This window comes from Somniosus microcephalus, chromosome 9 (genome assembly GCF_052327205.1).
Source record: "Somniosus microcephalus isolate GS21.2 chromosome 9, FLI_Smic_1.0, whole genome shotgun sequence".
Classification (NCBI taxonomy): Eukaryota; Metazoa; Chordata; class Chondrichthyes; order Squaliformes; family Somniosidae; genus Somniosus; species Somniosus microcephalus.
Genome location: NC_140995.1, coordinates 95,588,408 through 95,606,786, shown reverse-complemented (window position 1 = coordinate 95,606,786; position 18,379 = coordinate 95,588,408). Strand labels below are relative to the sequence as shown.

Below are 18,379 nucleotides of genomic sequence, written 5' to 3'. Positions count from 1 at the left end.
GAGGTAGCGCCTCGCTCCCTGACACTTGCGCCTTAAGAGAGATGTGTAGCGCCTGATTTAGCGCTCAAATCACCTCCAGGGGCGATAGAGGCGAATTTTGCAGTCGGAGGCGATAATTAGCGCTGAGCGCTAAACTTTGCGCCCGGCCGATATTAGCGCCCCAAAATGGGCGATACCGAATTTTTCCCCCTTATACTTTAAGCCACTTCAGCATTAAGGGCTAGAAATTTGTATCGGTCGGTGGCACAAAACGGGCGGTATTGGATCGGCTGCCCGTTATTCACAGCGCCAGATATTCAGCTCTATTGCAGTCTGTAGAACTGACTACCAGGTGCTGCGCATATCAGGCGGCCGATCCAATTCTGCCCGTTTTGTGTCACCGCCCAATACGACTTTCTAGGCCTAAATTTCTTAACTGTGTAAGTCACAGTATTGGTGTCAATGTTTAGTTTTGCAGAAAGACAAACTATCTGATTTATTTTCAAACTGCCAAATTGTTATGTTTTTGCTATTCCATTTCCATATGTGCAGCATATTTATGGCAGAAACATGGTGATATACCTATCAATTCATCCAATGAAAAGCGACGAGTTAAGAAAGTAACTATAGGTTTTTATTGGCTAAATAACAGAGCCCACCCTCGTGGGTGATCGGATACAACAAGGAGGAATGCCAGCCAGTCGACTACCTTTATACCTGGGCAGGTAGGTGGAGTCATGGGCGGAGTCAGCAGTGGTCAGCCCAGGTATAGCAGCGTGACAAGAGGTGACCTCGTATAGTGATACAACAGTGTGAACAGTGATAACCATAGAGTAACGATATAACAGTGATAACTATAGTATAACGATAGTGAACAATAAAAGTGGTTTACCACATTCACCCCTTGTTTAGATTTGAGTCCGGCGGGGTGAAGTGTACTACCAGTTCTGGTATGTCAGTCTGTCCGGAGGCCTCGTAAGCCTTTCTGATCGTCGCAGCGGCGGTGTTGCATTATCCGGTGTTAATGCTGGTGTCTGCGTGGTCGGCGAAGGCTCGTGGGGTTCCGGCATGCCGTCTACCTGGTCTGGAATTGGGGGGGTGGTGGGGGGGGGTGAAGGTGGTGTCTCCGGAGTGCCCGAGGGTGCGAGGTCTCGTAAGGAGACTGTGTCCTCCCGCCCGTCTGGGTATGCCACATAGGCGTACTGGGGGTTGGCGTGCAGGAGGTCCACCCTCTCGACCAGGGGGTCCGTTTTATGGGCCCTCACGTGCTTTCGCAGCAAGACGGGCCCCGGAGAGGTCAGCCAGGTTGGTAGCGTGGTTCCCGTAGTCGACTTCCTGGGGAAAGCAAACATTCGTTCATGGGGGGTGGCGTTGATGGCAGTGCAAAGTAGTGACCGGGTGGAATGCAGCGCTGCCGGGAGGACTTCCTGCCAGCGGGAGGTTGGGAGGCCCTTAGACTTTAAGGCTAAGAGGACGGCCTTCCATACCGTCGCGTTCTCTCTTTCTACCTGGCCGTTCCCTCGGGGGTTGTAGCTGGTGGTCCTGCTTGCAGCAATACCTCTCGCTAGTAGGAACTGACGGAGTTCCTCGCTGATGAAGGAGGAGCCCCGGTCGCTATGTATATAGTTTGGGAACCCGAACAAGGCGAAGAGGTCGTTCAGGCATTTAATGACCGTGGTACTGGTCATGTCTGGGCAGGGGAAGGCAAAGGGGAAACGGGAATACTCATCAACAATGTTGAGGAAGTACACATTACGGTCAGAGGACGGGAGTGGCCCCTTAAAGTCGATGCTCAGGCGCTCGAAGGGGCGGGTGGCCTTGACCAGGCTTGCTCTGTCCGGCCTAAAGAAGTGCGGTTTGCACTCGGCGCAGGTCTGGCAGTTCCTGGTCATGGTCCTGACCTCCTCGATGGAGTAGGGCAGGTTACGGGCCTTAATGAAGTGGTAAAGTCTGGTGACCCCGGGGTGGCAGAGGTCGTTGTGGAGGGTCTGAAGTCTATCACTTTGCGCGCTGGCGCATGTAATTCGTGACAGAGCATCGGGGGGTTCGTTCAGCTTACCTGGCCGGTACAAGATATCATAATCGTAGGTGGAGAGCTCGATTCTCCACCTCAAGATCTTGTCATTCTTGATTTTGCCCCTCAGCTTGTTATTAAACATAAAAGCGACCGAACGTTGGTCGGTAAGGAGGGTAAATCGTTTGCCTGCCAGGCAGTGCCTCCAGCGTCGTACCGCCTCCACAATCGCCTGGGCCTCCTTCTCGACCGACGAGTGTCGGATCTCAGGGCCTTGTAGGGTCCTTGAGAAGAAGGCCACCGGTCTCCCCTCCTGGTTAAGGGTGGCGGCTAGGGCGAAGTCGGATGCATCGCTCTCGACTTGGAAGGGGATGGACTCATCCACTGCGTGCATAGTGGCCTTGGCAATGTCTCCCTTAATGAGGGAGAAGGCTGCGCACGCTTCCTCCGTAAGGGGGAAGGATGTGGACTTCATGAGGGGTCTGGCTTTGTCCGCATAATTGGGCACCCATTGGGCATAGTAGGCGAAGAGCCCCAGGGTTCTCTTCAGTGCCTTTGGACAGTGGGGGAGGGGTAGCTCCATGAGGGGGCGCATTCTTTCGGGGTAGCTCCATGAGGGGGCGCATTCTTTCGGGGTCGGGGCCGATGACTCCGTTCTCTACTACACAGCCGAGGATGGCAAGGCGCGAGGTGTTAAACACACATTTATCCTTATTGTAGGTGAGGTTCAGCCGTTGGGCCGTACGGAGGAATCTCTCCAGATTAACATCGTGGTCCTGCCGGTCGCGGCCGCAGATGGTGACGTTATCTAGATAGGGGAACGTGGCGTGCAGCCCGTTCTGGTCAACCATCCGGTCCATCTCCCTTTGGAAGACCGAAACCCCGTTGGTGACGCCGAAGGGAACCCTAAGGAAGTGGTAGAGGCGGCTGTTCGCCTCGAAGGCTGTATACTGGCGGTCCTCAGGGCGGATAGGGAGTTGGTGATAGGCCGACTTAAGGTCGATGGTGGAGAATACCCGGTACTGCGCAACCTGATTGACCATATCAGATATGCGGGGAAGGGGGTATGCGTCCAGCTGGGTGTACCTGTTTATGGTCTGGCTGTAGTCGATGACCAGGCGGTTTTTATTGCCGGTCTTAACGACCACGACCTGGGCACGCCAGGGGCTGGTGCTCCCCTCGATGATGCCCTCCTTCAGGAGACGCTGCACCTCAGAGCTAATGAAAGCTCTGTCCCCGGCGCTGTACCGCCTGCTCTTGGTAGCGACGGGTTTGCAGTCGGGGGTGAGGTTAGCGAACAGGGAAGGTGGCGGGACCTTGAGGGTGGATAGGCCGCAGGTGTTATGCGGTGGGCGGTTTAAAATCTGCTGGTTGTCGACTGTGAGTGGGGGGAGGGGTCCGCCGTATGCTAGCGTGACGCTTTGGAGGTGGGATTGGAAGTCTAGGCCTAGTAGGACGGCAGCGCATAGCTGGGGCAGGACGAGGAGTTTAAAATTTTTATACTCCGTACCCTTAACCGACAGGGTCACAACACAGTAGCCACTGATGTCTGTGGCGTGTGACCTCGATGCCATCGAGATCCGGTTGCGCGTTGGCAGGACAGGGAGGGAGTAGTGGCTCACCGTGTCTGGGTGGATGAAGCTCTCCGTGCTTCCGCTGTCGAACAGGCAGTTCGTGGCGTGGCCGTTTACTTTGATGTCCATCATCGACTTGGACAGGTGATGCGGGCGGGCCTGGTCCAGTGTGACGGAGGCTAGTGTATAGCTGAGCGAGTTGTTGTAGTCTGCGGTTGAGGCGGTAGTCGGGTCTAGAGGCACGGTGGCGGTCGGGCATGGTGGGTAAAATGGCGTCTCCCACGAGGTTGGACAAAATGGCGGAGAAGATGGCTGCCCCCATAACTCACATGAGGCACTGCTGGTGTCGGTTGCCTGTATCAAAGATGGCCGCCCCCATGACTCACATGTGGGGATGCTGGCCTCTGTTGCCTTGAAGGAAGATGGCCGCCCCCACAGCTCGCATGAGGCACTGCTGGCCTCTGATGATCCACCTCTGCAGGCCTTAGCGACGTGGTCTTTCTTCATGCAGTTAGAGCAGGTAGAGTTCCTGGCTGGGCAGCGCGACCTCGGGTGTTTCGCCTGGCCGCAGAAGAAGCAGCCGGCGGCCCGATCGTGGGGGTCCGATGTCGGAGCCGGTACCGGGGGTGGCGGTCTCGATCGGGTCCGGGACGCCGACGCTGAGGTAGGTCCCAGGGGGGTTGCTGCGGGGGGTATCGCGGTCGGGGTCGGTCCCAAGTCCCAGGGTCGCGAGTTACAGTACCTTGAGTATGCCTCGAGGTCCCGATGGGCCACCTCTAGAGAGAGAGCGAGGGCTGCAGCTTTGTCCAGGTCGAGGTCCCTTGCTTCCAGTAGTCTTTGCCGTGAGTAGTCGGACCGCAGGCCTTTCACGAAGGCATCGCGGACATTGTCTTCAGTATTTTCTGCCGCCGTTACCGCTTTAAAGTTACAGTCTCTGCCGAGTGCTTGTAGCACCCGTAAAAATTCCTCCACGGGCTCTCCTGGCTGTTGCGGGTGGGATCTCAGGAGGTGTCTGGCATACATGGAATTTACCGGGGTTTGGTACTGTCTTTTCAGCCGGTTGATGGCGTCCTCGTATGTTTTAAGGTCCCGGATGAGTGCGAATACTTTAGGGCTCACTTGGGCGTTCAGAACTCTTAGCATGGATTTCTGAGGCACGCCGGATTCTCCCAGGTAGGCTTCGAAGCAGCTCAGCCAGTGTTCGAAGTCGAGGGCTGAGTTTGCTGCCTGTGGGTTTAGATCCAGGTACGGTGGTCTGAGGGCTCGCAGCCAGGCCGGCTGCTGTGGCTGTTGTAGCTGGGCGTCTGGCTGGTCGCTTGGCTGGTCGTTTGACTGCTCAGGTGTCGACATTTTAAAATTTAGCCAATAAAATTGATATACCTATCAATTCATCCAATGAAAAGCGACGAGTTAAGAAAGTAACTATAGGTTTTTATTGGCTAAATAACAGAGCCCACCCTCGTGGGTGATCGGATACAACAAGGAGGAATGCCAGCCAGTCGACTACCTTTATACCTGGGCAGGTAGGTGGAGTCATGGGCGGAGTCAGCAGTGGTCAGCCCAGGTATAGCAGCGTGACAAGAGGCGACCTCGTATAGTGATACAACAGTGTGAACAGTGATAACCATAGAGTAACGATATAACAGTGATAACTATAGTGTAACGATAGTGAACGATAAAAGTGGTTTACCACACATGGCGAGGGAGAAATTTCATATCTTTGTTAGCATATTGTGTTAGATTGCATATCATACGAGAACATAATAATATTGGTTTACTCAATTTATCTTAATTCAGTTAATTAATTAAATAATCTAAAATGAGAATACAGTTTTAAACTTACTTTTATCTTTTTTTTAGGTTTGTCAATTGAAAGATTTTGTATGACAGGTGGAACAAGTCCTATCAATTATCTAAAAGCATATCACACCAACTTGTACCTCTCATCAGACCCTCTAAAAGTTGCAAAAGCACTAAGTGAAGGTAAGGGTGAAGAAACCAATACATTGCAGAAATAGAAGTTGTCTCTGAATATCCTAAAGATCAATGTTAAGATATCCTGCAGCATGGGTGTTAAGGAGCTACAACCATCATCATTACCCTTTGGATATCAAAATACTACACAGCATATGCATGCTAGGGCCTGGAGAGCTATGCAAAATAGACTGTTCACAAACTCACAAGATATTTATGGATGAGGGAGGTCATCCGTTCTTTCTTAACTCATCCATCCAGAAAAATCCTAACGCCCTCCTGCTGTGACATCCATTTATTTCTTAAATGATTGTGGGGTTTATGCCTCCACTGTTCTATTTGGAAGCCTGTTTCTCATGTTCATCACGTTGTGTGAAGAATTTCTGGCTATCAGTCCTATAATTATCTCTTACTAGTTTGATCCTGCTGTCTCCCCATGTTCACTTCCCATATTTAATTTAAAGTATAATTCCAGGTTTCCAGTATCCCTAACAATCTATATACCTTTTTAGGCTGAAAGGCTCAGGTTTCTCCAGTTCTTCTTCACACACCTCCCAAACCTGCAACGTCTTCTACCTAGAAGGACAAGGGCAGCAGGCGCATGGGAACACCACCACCTCCAAGTTCCCCTCCAAGTCACACACCATCCTGACTTGGAAATATATCGCCATTCCTTTATTGTCACTGGGTCAAAATCCTGGAACTCCCTCACTAACAGCACTGTGGGAGTACCTTCACCACAGGGACGGCAGTGGTTCAAGAAGGCGGCTCACCACCACCTTCTCAAGGGTAATTAGGGATGGGCAATAAATGCTGGCCTTGCCAGCGACGCCCACATCACAGGAACAAATTTTAAAAAACGTACAGACCCACGGCACAAGGCATCTGTCTCCTGGTTCTTCTTTGCACTGCCTCCAGAACTGGAATGTCTAATTTGTTTCTTACCAACCAGAACTGGATTTGGTCAGGCCACAGGACTATGAAATGTGATTATTATCTCCTCTGACTTATGTTCTAGTGTTTTGGCTGTAGCTCAACATCCTATTAGCTTTGTTGATTGCTGCTCTGTGTTGATTGGACATATTTCAGGTCAAGCCTACTAAGACTTTTGGTGTCATCCTGAGCTATTTCAGCATAGTGCATGGAGAATGAGTGTTATCTATATTCCCTTCCTATCTGCAGTACTTTATGCTGTCTGGATTAAAGTTCATCTGCTATTCTTTTGCCCACTTGCATATTTTGCCCAACATTCTGTAACTTCTAAGCCGCTGACACAGATTCCCCTCCTAGTTTGATGTCTTCTGCAAATTTGGTCACTTTACATTGAATTTCCAAATCTAGGTAATTTATTAGAAATGGTGAGCCCTGAGGCATTGAACTCAGTAGTCCGCCCCCTCCATGCTAACATAACTCCTGTTCTAATGAGTACATGTTGTTTCCTACCTTTCAGCCAATTTCTTATTATTTGCATTATTTGATCTCAATCCCAATAGCTTTAAGTATAAGGAATAGCCTTTCATGTGGAACTTTAATAAAGCCTTTTGGAAGTCAAGGTGCACCATGTTGTAGGGCTGTCCACAGTCCATTTCTGTTACTTGAAGAAGTTGAGGAAATTGGTCAGTCAGGATCTTCCCTTTCTGAATTCACATGACTGCTGTTTACTAGATAGTTATTGTACAGATGATCCTCAGTTCACTCCTGATAATCAATCCCATTATTTTACACAGAACGAAAATAAGACTAATGAGTCTATAGTTACCTGAGTCTGTATTGTCACCCTTTTTGAATACAGGTACTACTTAATTTAACCTGTTTTTGAGGGAGTCAATGGACATTAGAGAGATACCAGTTGATAAATTATTGTCAATACCCCAAGCTTCCTTCTTAGTGTCTCTCAATACCCTGGGATGAATACCATCTATCTCTGGGGACTTACTTGTTTTGAGCCCTCTAAGCCTTTCTATGACTTCCATCTCATTTATAACAATGTAAGTACAGCTAATTTTGACTTTGGATCATAGTGTAAAACAGACGATATCTGATCAGCCGCCCATTATATATCCCTCCATGAAAATCGAGAGAGATATATAATAGGCGGCTGATCCGTTATTGCCCATTTTACACGCACTACCAAAGTCACAATTACCCCCATTGATTTTACTTGGGATATCTTTGGTGAGGACATATCGTTCATCTTCCCTTGTAAATACATAGGGCTGGATTTTCATTGAGGAGGCGGGTAGGAGGCGGGACTACAACCTTTGGGGTTGTAGTCCCACCTCCATCGAGTTCTAGCCAACCCACGCGATTTTGACTTGATTGACCTTGTTGAGCCCACCCAGCAGGCTCAGCAGGCCAATTAAGGGGCACCCGGCAACAGGTGACGTCACAGATTGAAATTTCATCTGTCAAGACCTTTTGCCAGATGAAATATCAGCGTTTCACAGCTGTTTGAAGCTGTCAAACACTGACAATCTGTACTCCAGGTTAATTCCTTCCTCTCAGGATGATTTAGAGATCTCCCCGGAACAGAAAGCAGAGGCTGCAGATTTTGACAGCTGGCAGCCATTCTGCTTTCTGTGCCAGTGAGATGAGGAACTCCCGAGACCTGAAGGAAGGCTGTAAAGGTAAGTAAAGGTTAGTAGAACTTCTTTAAACACTTTACACAGACCAAACACACTTACCTTTGCACTCATGCACTCATCACTCACCTGAACACCAGACATCTCGACCCCACCAAGCCCTTCATCCCGATGGCCCGCCTCGCTAACTTGGTGTGGTTTGGAGCTGTCGGGAATCCCACATTTCAACAATGAAAATAGGGATTAGGCTAAAAACTGCCTGTTAACTACCTGTTAACAGGCAGTTAATTGGCACTAATCCCCTTCCCGCCTCGGGGAGGTGGGTCCCAGTGCGGGGCGGGTACCCGCCTCCTTTGAAACTGGCATGGAGGCGGGTTGAGGGTGGGATGGGGTCGGGACCCCCGATTTCAGGATTTTAACCCCCCGCACGCCTCCAAACCCAACTCCACGGCTCAATGAAAATCGAGCCCATAGTATTTACAGCACAGAAACAGGTCATTCGGCCAGTGTTTATGTTCCACACAAGCCTCTTTCCACCCTACTTCATCTAACCCTGTCTGCATCTCCTTTTATTCCTTTCTCCATAATGTACTTATCTAGCTTCCCCTTAAAGCATCTATGCAATTCACCTCAACTACTTCATGTGGTAGCAAGTTCCACACTCTAACCACTCTCTGGATAAAGAAATGTCTCCTGAATTTTTATGGGATTTATTACTGACTATCTTTTATATTTATGGCCCCTAATTTTGGAGTCCATCATAAGTGGAACCATCTTTTCTACATCTACTCTATCAAACTCCTTAATAATTTTAAAGACTTCTATTAGGTCACTCCTCAGCCTTCTACTTTCTAGAGAAAAGAGTCCCAGCCAGTTCAGACTTTCCTGATAGTTGTAACATCTCAGTTCTAGTATCATCCTTGTAAATCTTTTTTGCACTGTCCCTAGTGCCTCTATGTCTTTTTGTATTGGACTAGAACTGTATACTGTACTCTAAGGATCTATCCTCGCCTCCCCTCCTATTTCTCACCTACATGCTGCCCCTTGGTGACATTATCCAAAAACACAACGTCAAGTTCCACACATACGCTGACGACACCCAGCTCTACTTCACCACCACCTCCCTCGACCCCTCCACTGCCTCTGATTTGTCATGCTGCTTGTCCGACACCCAGTGTTGGATGAGCAGAAATTTCCTCCAATGAAATATTGGAAAACCAAAACCATTGGCATAGATTTTGCGGGGGCAAAGGGACAGCGCTCACCACTGACCTCGAAGAAAGTTACCAACAAAGATTTAGCAGGCTCTGTGGCGTCCTGATTACATTGTCAGTTTCATTCTGGTGCCGTCTATAGGGGATCTGTGGCGTCCAGGATCAGTGAAGTCATCAAGCAGTGAATTCTCGCAAACCAGGAAGTAAAAAGCACTGATTATCATTAATTTTTAATCATTTTACAGAGAGCAAAATAAAGTTTGGGACATACACCTGGGATTAAGGTAGAAGCTGAAATATCATAAACAAACTTTAAAAAAATTAACATAAAAAATAATTTTTATTATTTTAAAAATCTATGGAATTTTTATCATGGAATGGACGAATGACACTCCAAACTTATAAAATTATTTTTTCAGGGCCAGAGAGATTGTTCATCAGTAATTAAGATTTAGTACACCGTTAAGAACTCAATTACACCTCATTAATCAAGGCTTAACTGTTTCAATGGTTTTTACAGCAAGAATAGTGCCTAAAACGTTGAAGTTCACATAAAATCACTGATTCTATGTTGATTGCATCCATGAAGACTGCAGCAGTGGAGGAGCAGGGTATCACTGACAGCAGCTTCTGAATTTCCATGTTTAACTGCACATGTGCGGACGCCAGAAGTTGCTGTCAGTTTTACACAGTAATGATGGCAAACACTGACAACCGTAAATTCCAGACCATTTTCTTCGGTCCCCGTCACAAACTCCATTCCTTAGCCACTGACTCCATCAGGCAGAACCGGACAATTCGCAACCATGGTGTTCTGTTTGACTCTTAGCTGAGCTTCTGACCCCATATCCTCTCCATCAACAAGACCTCCTACTTCCACCTCCTTAACATCGCCTGTTTCCGCCCCTGCCTCAGCTCATCTGCTGCTGAAACCCTCATCCATGCCTTTGTTATCTCTAGACTTGACTATTCCAACGCATTCCTGGTTGGCCTCCCACCTTGCACCTCGAAAACCCTGCTGCCCGTATCCTAACTCGCACCAAGTTCCATTCACCCGTCACCCCTGTACCTGCTGACCTACATTGGTTCCCGGTCTGGCAATGCCTCGATTTTAAAATTCATATCCTTGTTTTCAAATCCCTCCATAGCCTCACCCCTCCCTCGCTATGTAACCTCCTCCAGCCCTACAACCCTCTGAGATTTCTGCGCTCCTCCAATTCTGGCCTCTTGCACATCTCCAATTTTAATCACTCATCCATTGACGACCGTGCCTTCAGCTACCTAGGCCCTAAACTTTGGAATTCCCTCCATAAACCTCTGCACCTCTCTACCTGTCCTCCTTTAAGACTCTCCTTAAAACCTACTTCTTTGACCAAGCTTTTGCTTATCTGCCTTAATATCTCCTTATGTGGCTCAGTGTGCAATTTTGTTTGATAACGCTCCTGCGAAGTGCCTTGGGACGTTTTAGTATGTTAAAGACGCTTTATAAATGCAAGTTGTTGTTGTTGTGGTCTAACCACGATTCAATCCAAGTTTAACATAACTTCCCTGCTTTTCAATCCTATCCCTCTTCAAATTAACCCCAGTGCTTTACATTTTTTATGGCCTTGTTAACTTGCGTCGCTACTTTTAATGTTTTGTGAATATATACCCCTAGATCCCTTTTGCTCCTCGACTCTGTTTAGACTTACTTTCCAAGGAGTATGTGGCCTCCTTATTCCTCCTACCAAAATGCACCACCTCACACTTACCTATATTGACATTAATTTGCCATTGACACGCCCATTCTGAAAGTTTATTAATGTATTTTGTTGCAATCTTCCTCAGTATTAACTATTCTTCCCAATTTAGTGTCATCATTACTTGGAGTAAATAGTCATTTAAAAATATTTACTATTTTGTGCTTGTCCTCAGTTTTGAGCATGTTTGTACCTTCTATAATTTTCATCTCTTCTGTGATTACCCTCTTGGTGTGCGTTTAGTCACCATTAACTGCTGTGCTTTTTGCTAGATCTCTATGCCCTTCTGATCACCTATTAATGTGTTTCTGTAATTCATTGTATTCATCCCCTTCTTATTCTGCATCTACAGAATTTGTTCAGGCTCTTTTCTACTTTATCTCACTTTTAATATGTTTGTTAATGCACTTAAGGTCATGTTTGCATAATCTGAGCTTGTTGGTTTTGGTGATGAATTAATCCTGTGTACTTAACATGATCCCGTTAAAGGTATTCTGCTTGTATTGTACTAAAGTGTTGTTGAACAATCTCCCCAGCTATTTGTTTTAGTTGTTCGCTCATTTCATTTCATTTACTCTTTTAAAAATTGTATGCATGGTAAGATCCAGCATCTTATTTCTAACACTTCTAGCATTCATGTACATGCATCTTATTATAGATTTGCCTCCTCTTATGTCCCCCAGTGTCTTCCTAGCCTTTGTCTCTGGTTCACGTGTGTCTCTCTGTTTCTGTGTCCATACCTATCTATTGACTGCCTTCTACCATATGAGCTGTCTAGTCTGGGATCCTGTTTTCCTCCCTGTCCTGCCCCCTCCTCCTATCTAAGTTTAAAGTATTTTCTATTGCTGCCTCAATATTCTTTGCAAGTCTCATTATCCCTTCTTGGTCTGTCGCATCCCATCCTCGTCGCCAATGTTAGATCCGTGTATCTTAATGTTGTGTCCTTCAATAATCAGACAAAAGACTGCAGGGAACGATCAACAGGTGTTTACTGAATGAGGGTTACTCTAGAACTAACTCTACAGATCACTACTCAGGGTTTATATACAGGTGTGGTTACTGCCGGTACTACAGTATACAGGAGCTGTAAAAAGTAGTTCGCCCCTTAAAGGTACATACATTACAATTTGCACATGACTATTAGCCATGACTACAATGTCTCTGTGACCTGCATCTTGGTCCAGGCTGTTCTCTCTGGTTTTCTAACTGCCTTTTGTTTTGCTATATTGGACAGTGTTCGTTTTGCCAATATAATTGCTTGCATAGCTTCACCTAGTTTCACAACTTTCTTGTTTCTTTTACCAACCTTAAATTGTTCAGTACTCCCATGTATTTGGCTTCCTTCAGCACTTGTCTCTCTCTGACATGACAATGCTGTTCCTGATTGTACTGGTCCCAGCTCCAATCCCTGAAGGTTCTCTCACGGTCTGATGCTAGCTTGGCAATATCACTTACCTGAGATGACTCAATTAGTGAATTTAATAATTTCCACTGGCCCTCAAAAATCTTGTGCCTGCCCTGTAAGTTCCTGTACCTTGCTCTCTAAACCAATAACTCGTTCTTTAAGCTTACTGATAAACAGACAATTTCCACACCTCTTCACCCCTCGATTGTATCTGATTGTCATGTGTGACCATCCCACAGCAAACACGCCTCAAGGTTTCCATCTTAGTTATATGTCTCTCCTCTGTTTTTGTTTTTCATTATATTTCTCCTGTTGCCCCCTTTAAGCTTTACCTTTTATCTTGACTGCTCCCATTTGATTTTACTTCTGTCTTATGCTCCTTTTAATTATAACTTCCCATTATTTTTAATGTTTTGCCTTTTATTCACTTAGGTGCTCTCTTTGTAATATATTTGTTTCTGCCTATGCTGCCCTTTTATAGATTTATTAAACTTAATGGTCCTTTTTAGTTCTTTTACTCCCTTTGTTTTATCTGCTTTTCCAGAAGCTCCACACCGTGCCGTGACGTTCCCAAGGTTCTGGAGTGTTTAATTTACTATTGTGGGTTTTTGTTTCTGACACTGATAGCTCCCAATGGAGTCAACTTCCTACCTTAATCCTAGATATAAAGATTAACTTTGGCATTCCCCCCTCCCCCACCTCCGTGTATTAGTTTGCATGCCACTGACCACATAAGTCACCAGGACTGTTTATTTTCAATAGGTATTTTATTCATACAGATTAATCGCTTTTTAAAAATGTTAAGAGTTTAATGCAGCTCTCACTTAATTTAATCTTGACATAGTTCCCAGCAGGTAAGCAAAAAACTGCCCAGAATTTGACACTAGCAAAGGCTAGATTTGCCTCTGCTATACTGCACAAAATTGGACACTCTAGTATAGTGCCACTCTAATTTAGTAAATGACACCGGAAAGCCAACCTCTGATTGGCACCTTTTAAAATGCCACAGGAAAAGAAGCTGGAGTTATATTTGCTCTCGAGGATGATCTTGGAGTAGTGAGTGGTTTTTGGCAGAGGACAGTGAGGCCAAATAGTACTTGATATGGTCCAGCCAGATCTGGTGATGGATGTGTAAACAAGTTGTGTGCCAGATATGTTCAAGACTTCGCTCCTTGGACATAAGGCAACAAAGATGGGACCATACCAGAGTGAGCAGCCAGGCTGGGAGACAGTAATGGTTCTGCTTGGGATAAAGGCATTAAAAGAGGAGCAAGCGGTTGAGCAAATCGATGGCTGCAAAAGTATCATGGCAAATGAAGGTGTGAAAAACTAGATAGTTGGGAGTTTGAAAGTACAGTTGTAAGTGACTTTTGTAAGAGTTTTTCCAAGGATGGATGCAGAACGAAACAGGGTTGAAGGGGGTAGAAGAATGTGGTGGTGACAATAGAAGAAAGCGTTTTGGGGTTGAGATTATGGGAATAGAGAGACCACAGGAGAGGCAAGGTCCAGGGGTGATGGTGAATATGAGTTTACATGGAGGGAAAGGTTCAGCGAGGATAGGACAGCAGTGAATTCAGAAGAGAGAGGGTAAAGGGGAGATGAAATAGAAATTGAAATCACCAAGGATGAGGAGTTGCTCAGTGCATAGGTTGAGGGAGGAAAAGAGGGAAGATATTTTGATGAGAAACTTGGGGTTGGGTGGAGGTGCCTATGGAGCACAGTAAACAGCGAGAATTTGGAGAGGGGAGAATGGTGAAACAAAGTGAGGTATTTGAAGAAGGAGAAGGTACCAGAGGAGTAGGGGGACAGACACCAGGTTGTGACTTGGTGATAAGGGCAACACCATCACCGTAGTGATCTGGGCAACACGGGTGGTGGAAGGTATAGCAGGTGGGGAGGCTTTGCTAAGGGGAAAGGTGTCGCCACTGTGGGCCACCTGTGAGCTACGATTCAGTCAAAGGGAGGATGTCAATGCAGTTATCCACAATAAGGCTGTGAATGGCAAGGCCTTGTACACGAGTAAACAGACATTCTGGAGAGAATGGGGTGGGGGTAGTGATTGTTGATGTGTCGTCAGATTCCAAGGTGTAGTGATGGATGAGGTTTGCTGAGAAAGGAAGATTGGGCAGTTGAGGTTGCTGCTTGTAAGGAATGGCAGCGACAGGTGCCTTGATTGGCCTTCAGAGAATGCCAAGACAGGAACAGAGGGTAGTTGTTTGTTTATTCAACGGGGGTTCAAGCCAGAGGTGGCAGCATGAAAGTAGTAAAGCAGAGTACTGATGTGTTGAGGTAGGGATTAAGGGGAGCAAAGCAGCCAAGAGGGCAGAAATGAATGGTGCCTTGACTGCGTGACAAGAAGGGTCCAAAAGGAGCCAAATGTTAAAAAAATGATATAGAGTTAGAAGTAATGGGTTCAGGTCTGAACTAGCAGCCAAAATTTGGATGCAAATGGACACATTAAGGTCACATAGGCATGGCAGAGATTAGGAGAGGCATGTCCTGATCACTAAAGAGGACCTTCTCCCTTACTCCATGTGCCTGCACCAGATGGATCAAAAATTGTTACACTCAATATATTAATGGTACAATAACAATATTTAATTAACCAACTGTGAGCCCACAGGTGCCAAACTTCACCCGAACAACAACCTCACCAAACACTAAAGCACTCCACAAAAAAAGGCTTATAAACTGAACAGAAGTTGTCCTTTTTTTTTAGTGAGTCTCACTCTGTCTCTGATGCTTCAGTGAGTCTGTCCCTTTGTCTACGATTGTATAACATTTACATAAGAAACTTATGTGACAAATGCACGCCAGCCCCTTGAATATAGTTAAAATGTCTTTCCTCTCAAAAGTTTATGCTGTACTTTTGTGTTTCCATACAAAGGAAATTAATTCAGTTAACTTCACAGCCTTAATGATGGCTTGCTGTCATTTGATGCTGTCGGCACCCAGGAGGGGCAGACTCTGTGAATCAGGATCTTGTACAAAAGATGTACTCATACATCTTGATCGGGTATTTTAAATCTCCTTCAAATCAGTAAAGCACTAACAACAAAATATCTAGCATCTATCTATCTATCTATATATATAAACGGATACTTCTTTCTGTCTATCTGTCTGTCTATCTGTCTGTCGTCTGTCCGCTATGCGCTCGAAAGTTATAGGGCATACCTACGCGTGCGTTACGTCGAAAGAAAGCGTACCATTCCGAAACGGTCGTAAGCGTATTTACGTTTCGGCTGACGAAAATCGCGCCGCGGTATCCGAAAAACGTTCGACATTCCGCTCATTAGCATCTCATTATCCGCTCATTAGCGACAGAGTGACCTCGAGGTCGACCAATCGTACGCCGGGTTGCTGGCGCGTGTGGCCGGGCCTCCTACGGTCGAGTGACGGGACGATTGACAATCCTACGCTTTGGTGACCTGACAGTCGACCAATCGGTGCGTGTGTGGGCGGGCCTTATCGTTCTGAACCGAGGTGAGTCACGCCATCTTGAATCCAAACTTTTCCTTTCTTTTTCCCGCTTTCTGCGTCTTTCAAAAAAACGTTGCTTTGAAAACACATATTGTTTTGAAAAAAAGTTAATTACTTTCTAAATCTTTTATCTAATCTCATTAATTTTCCTACCTTTCCCCGTTTTTTCCAGGTAGGCTCGAAGCCTCGGCCTCTCCTCTGCACCCACGCCCGAGCTAGGCACCTCCCGGCCCCAGTCAACAAGCGGCCCCCGATCGCCGCCATCTTTGTGAAGGCTGAGGGGCGGGCCTCAGCCGAGCGCTGCTACCTTAGTAAAGGAGGCGCGCGCAACAGGAGCAGCTGAGACGCGGCGTCTCTCTCTGTTCCCCGCTCGGCTCGGGGGGGGGGGCGCTTGGAGAGCGGGAAGGGTTACCCCGGCAACCGGGCCCGCTGGCCGTCTCTCACAGCCGCAATCGGCGCTCTTCAAGCCAGCTCGGAGGGTGGGCCATGTCAGTGCGTGGGGCGGCACGGAGCTCTGTGCAGCCATCGCCGGCGCTGGGCTCGGGTGCTTGTGGCCTGCGGCCGAACAGCGGCTGCGGACCTCGAGCTGACTGTGGCACTGGACTCGGCTGGGCCATGTCTTTGCGGGTGTTCGCCTCGGCCAACGGCATCAGGGTGACGGCCGAGGCGCCAAAAGCGTCCAAGGGAACGCGTTCATCAGGTGCCGAGGCCCGGGCCCCGGGGCGGACAGAGGGATTGGAAGCGGGGGATGAGGCTCGGGCAGGGGAGAGGAGAGGGCGGAGAGAGAGGGGGAGGAGGGGAAGAGGGGGAGAGGGAGGAAGGGGGTAGGGAGGTGGTGAGAGGAGGAGGAGGGGGTAGGGAGGTGGTGAGAGGAGGAGGAGGGGGAGAGGGAGGAGAGGAGGGAGAGAGAGAGAGGTGGGGGGAGGGGAGAGAGAGAGAGAGAGAGGGTGGGGGGAGGGAGAGAGAGAGAGAGGGTGGGGGAGGGATGAGAGAGAGGGTGGGGGAAGGGGAGAGAGAGAGTGGGGGGAGGGGAGAGAGAGAGTGGGGGGAGGGGAGAGAGAGAGGGTGGGGTGAGGGGGATGAGAGAGAGAGGGGTGGGGTGGGGGAGAGAGAGAGGGTGGGGGGAGGGGAAGAGAGAGAGGGTGGGGGAAGGGGAAGAGAAGAGAGGGTGGGGGGAAGGGGAGAGAGAGAGGGTGGGGGAGGGGACGCGAGAGGGTGGGGGGAGGGGAGCGAGAGAGGGTGGGGGAGGGGATGCGAGAGAGGGTGTGCGGGGGTAGAGGGGAGCGAGAGAGTGTGGGGGAGGGGAGCGAGAGAAGGGTGGGGGAGGGAGCGAGGGAGGGTGGGGGAGGTGAGCGAGAGAGGGTGGGGGGAGGAGAGCGAGACGAGGGTGGGGGGAGTGGAGCGAGAGGAGGTGGGGGGAGGGTATGAGGGCGGTAGGGTGAGGAGAGGGAGGGAGGGGGGAGGAGGAGAGGGAGAGAGAGTAAAGCAGGGAGAGACGGGAGGGAGAGAGAGAGGGTGAGGGAGGGAGAGCGTGAGGAGAGGGGAGGGAGCGTAAAGCAGGGAGAGATGGTGGGAGGGAGAGAGAGGGTGAGGGAGGGAAAGAGTGAGGGGGTGGGACAGGGAGGGAGAGCTTACCTTCTTCCTTCGCAGGGGTCCATCAGGCCACCTTCCCCCCGTCGCGCTCTCTCTTCACCCCACAGTCGCTCTCTCTCTTCCCCCCCAGTCGCTCTCTCTCTTCCCCCAGTCGCTCTCTCTCTTCCACCCCAATCGCTCTCTCTCTTCCCCCCAGTCGCACTCACTCTTCCCCCCCAGTCGCTCTCTCTGTTCCCCCCAGTCGCTCTCTCTCTTCCCCCCCATTCGCTCTCTCTCTTCCCCCCAGTCGATCTCTCTCTTCCCCCCAGTTCGCTCTCTCTCTTCCCCCCCCAGTCGCTCTCTCTCTTCCCCCCCAGTCGCTCTCTCTCTCCCCCGTCGCTTTCTCTCTTCCCCCCCAGTCGCTCTCTCTCTTCCCCCCCAGTCGCTCGCTCTTCTTTTCCCCCAGTCGCTCTCTCTCTCTCTTCAACAACAACATGCCCTCGAAAAAGCCTCGGCACCGCCGGGCACTCCAGCTAGTCTATATATATAAAGGAATCGATCTGTCTGTCTATCTGTCTGTCCTTCTGTCTGTCTGTCTTCACGTGTGCGTCTGTCCGGCTATGCGCTCGAAAGTTATAGAGCGTACCTACGCGTGCGTTACGTCGAAAGAAAGCTTACCTTTCCGAAACGGTCGTAAGCGTATTTAGGTTTCGGACAGACAAAAATTGCGCCCGCGGTATCCGAAGAACGTTCAAAATTCGCTCATTAGCATCTCATTATCGCTCATTAGCGACAGAGTGACCTCGAGGTCGATCAATCGTACGCCGGGTTCCTGGCGCGTGCGGC

General features: G+C 48.6%; 1 protein-coding gene across 1 annotated transcript in view; it reads left to right on the top strand.

Annotated features, from left to right (window-relative positions):
- Positions 1 to 18,379, top strand: part of LOC147112545 (cytosolic 5'-nucleotidase 1A-like) — a 154,217-nt gene that overhangs the window by 35,847 nt on the left and 99,991 nt on the right. The window contains exon 4 of the mRNA XM_085996873.1: positions 5,428 to 5,550. Coding sequence (XP_085852999.1) covers positions 5,428 to 5,550 — 123 coding nt within the window. The remainder of the gene's footprint in view (positions 1 to 5,427; positions 5,551 to 18,379) is intronic.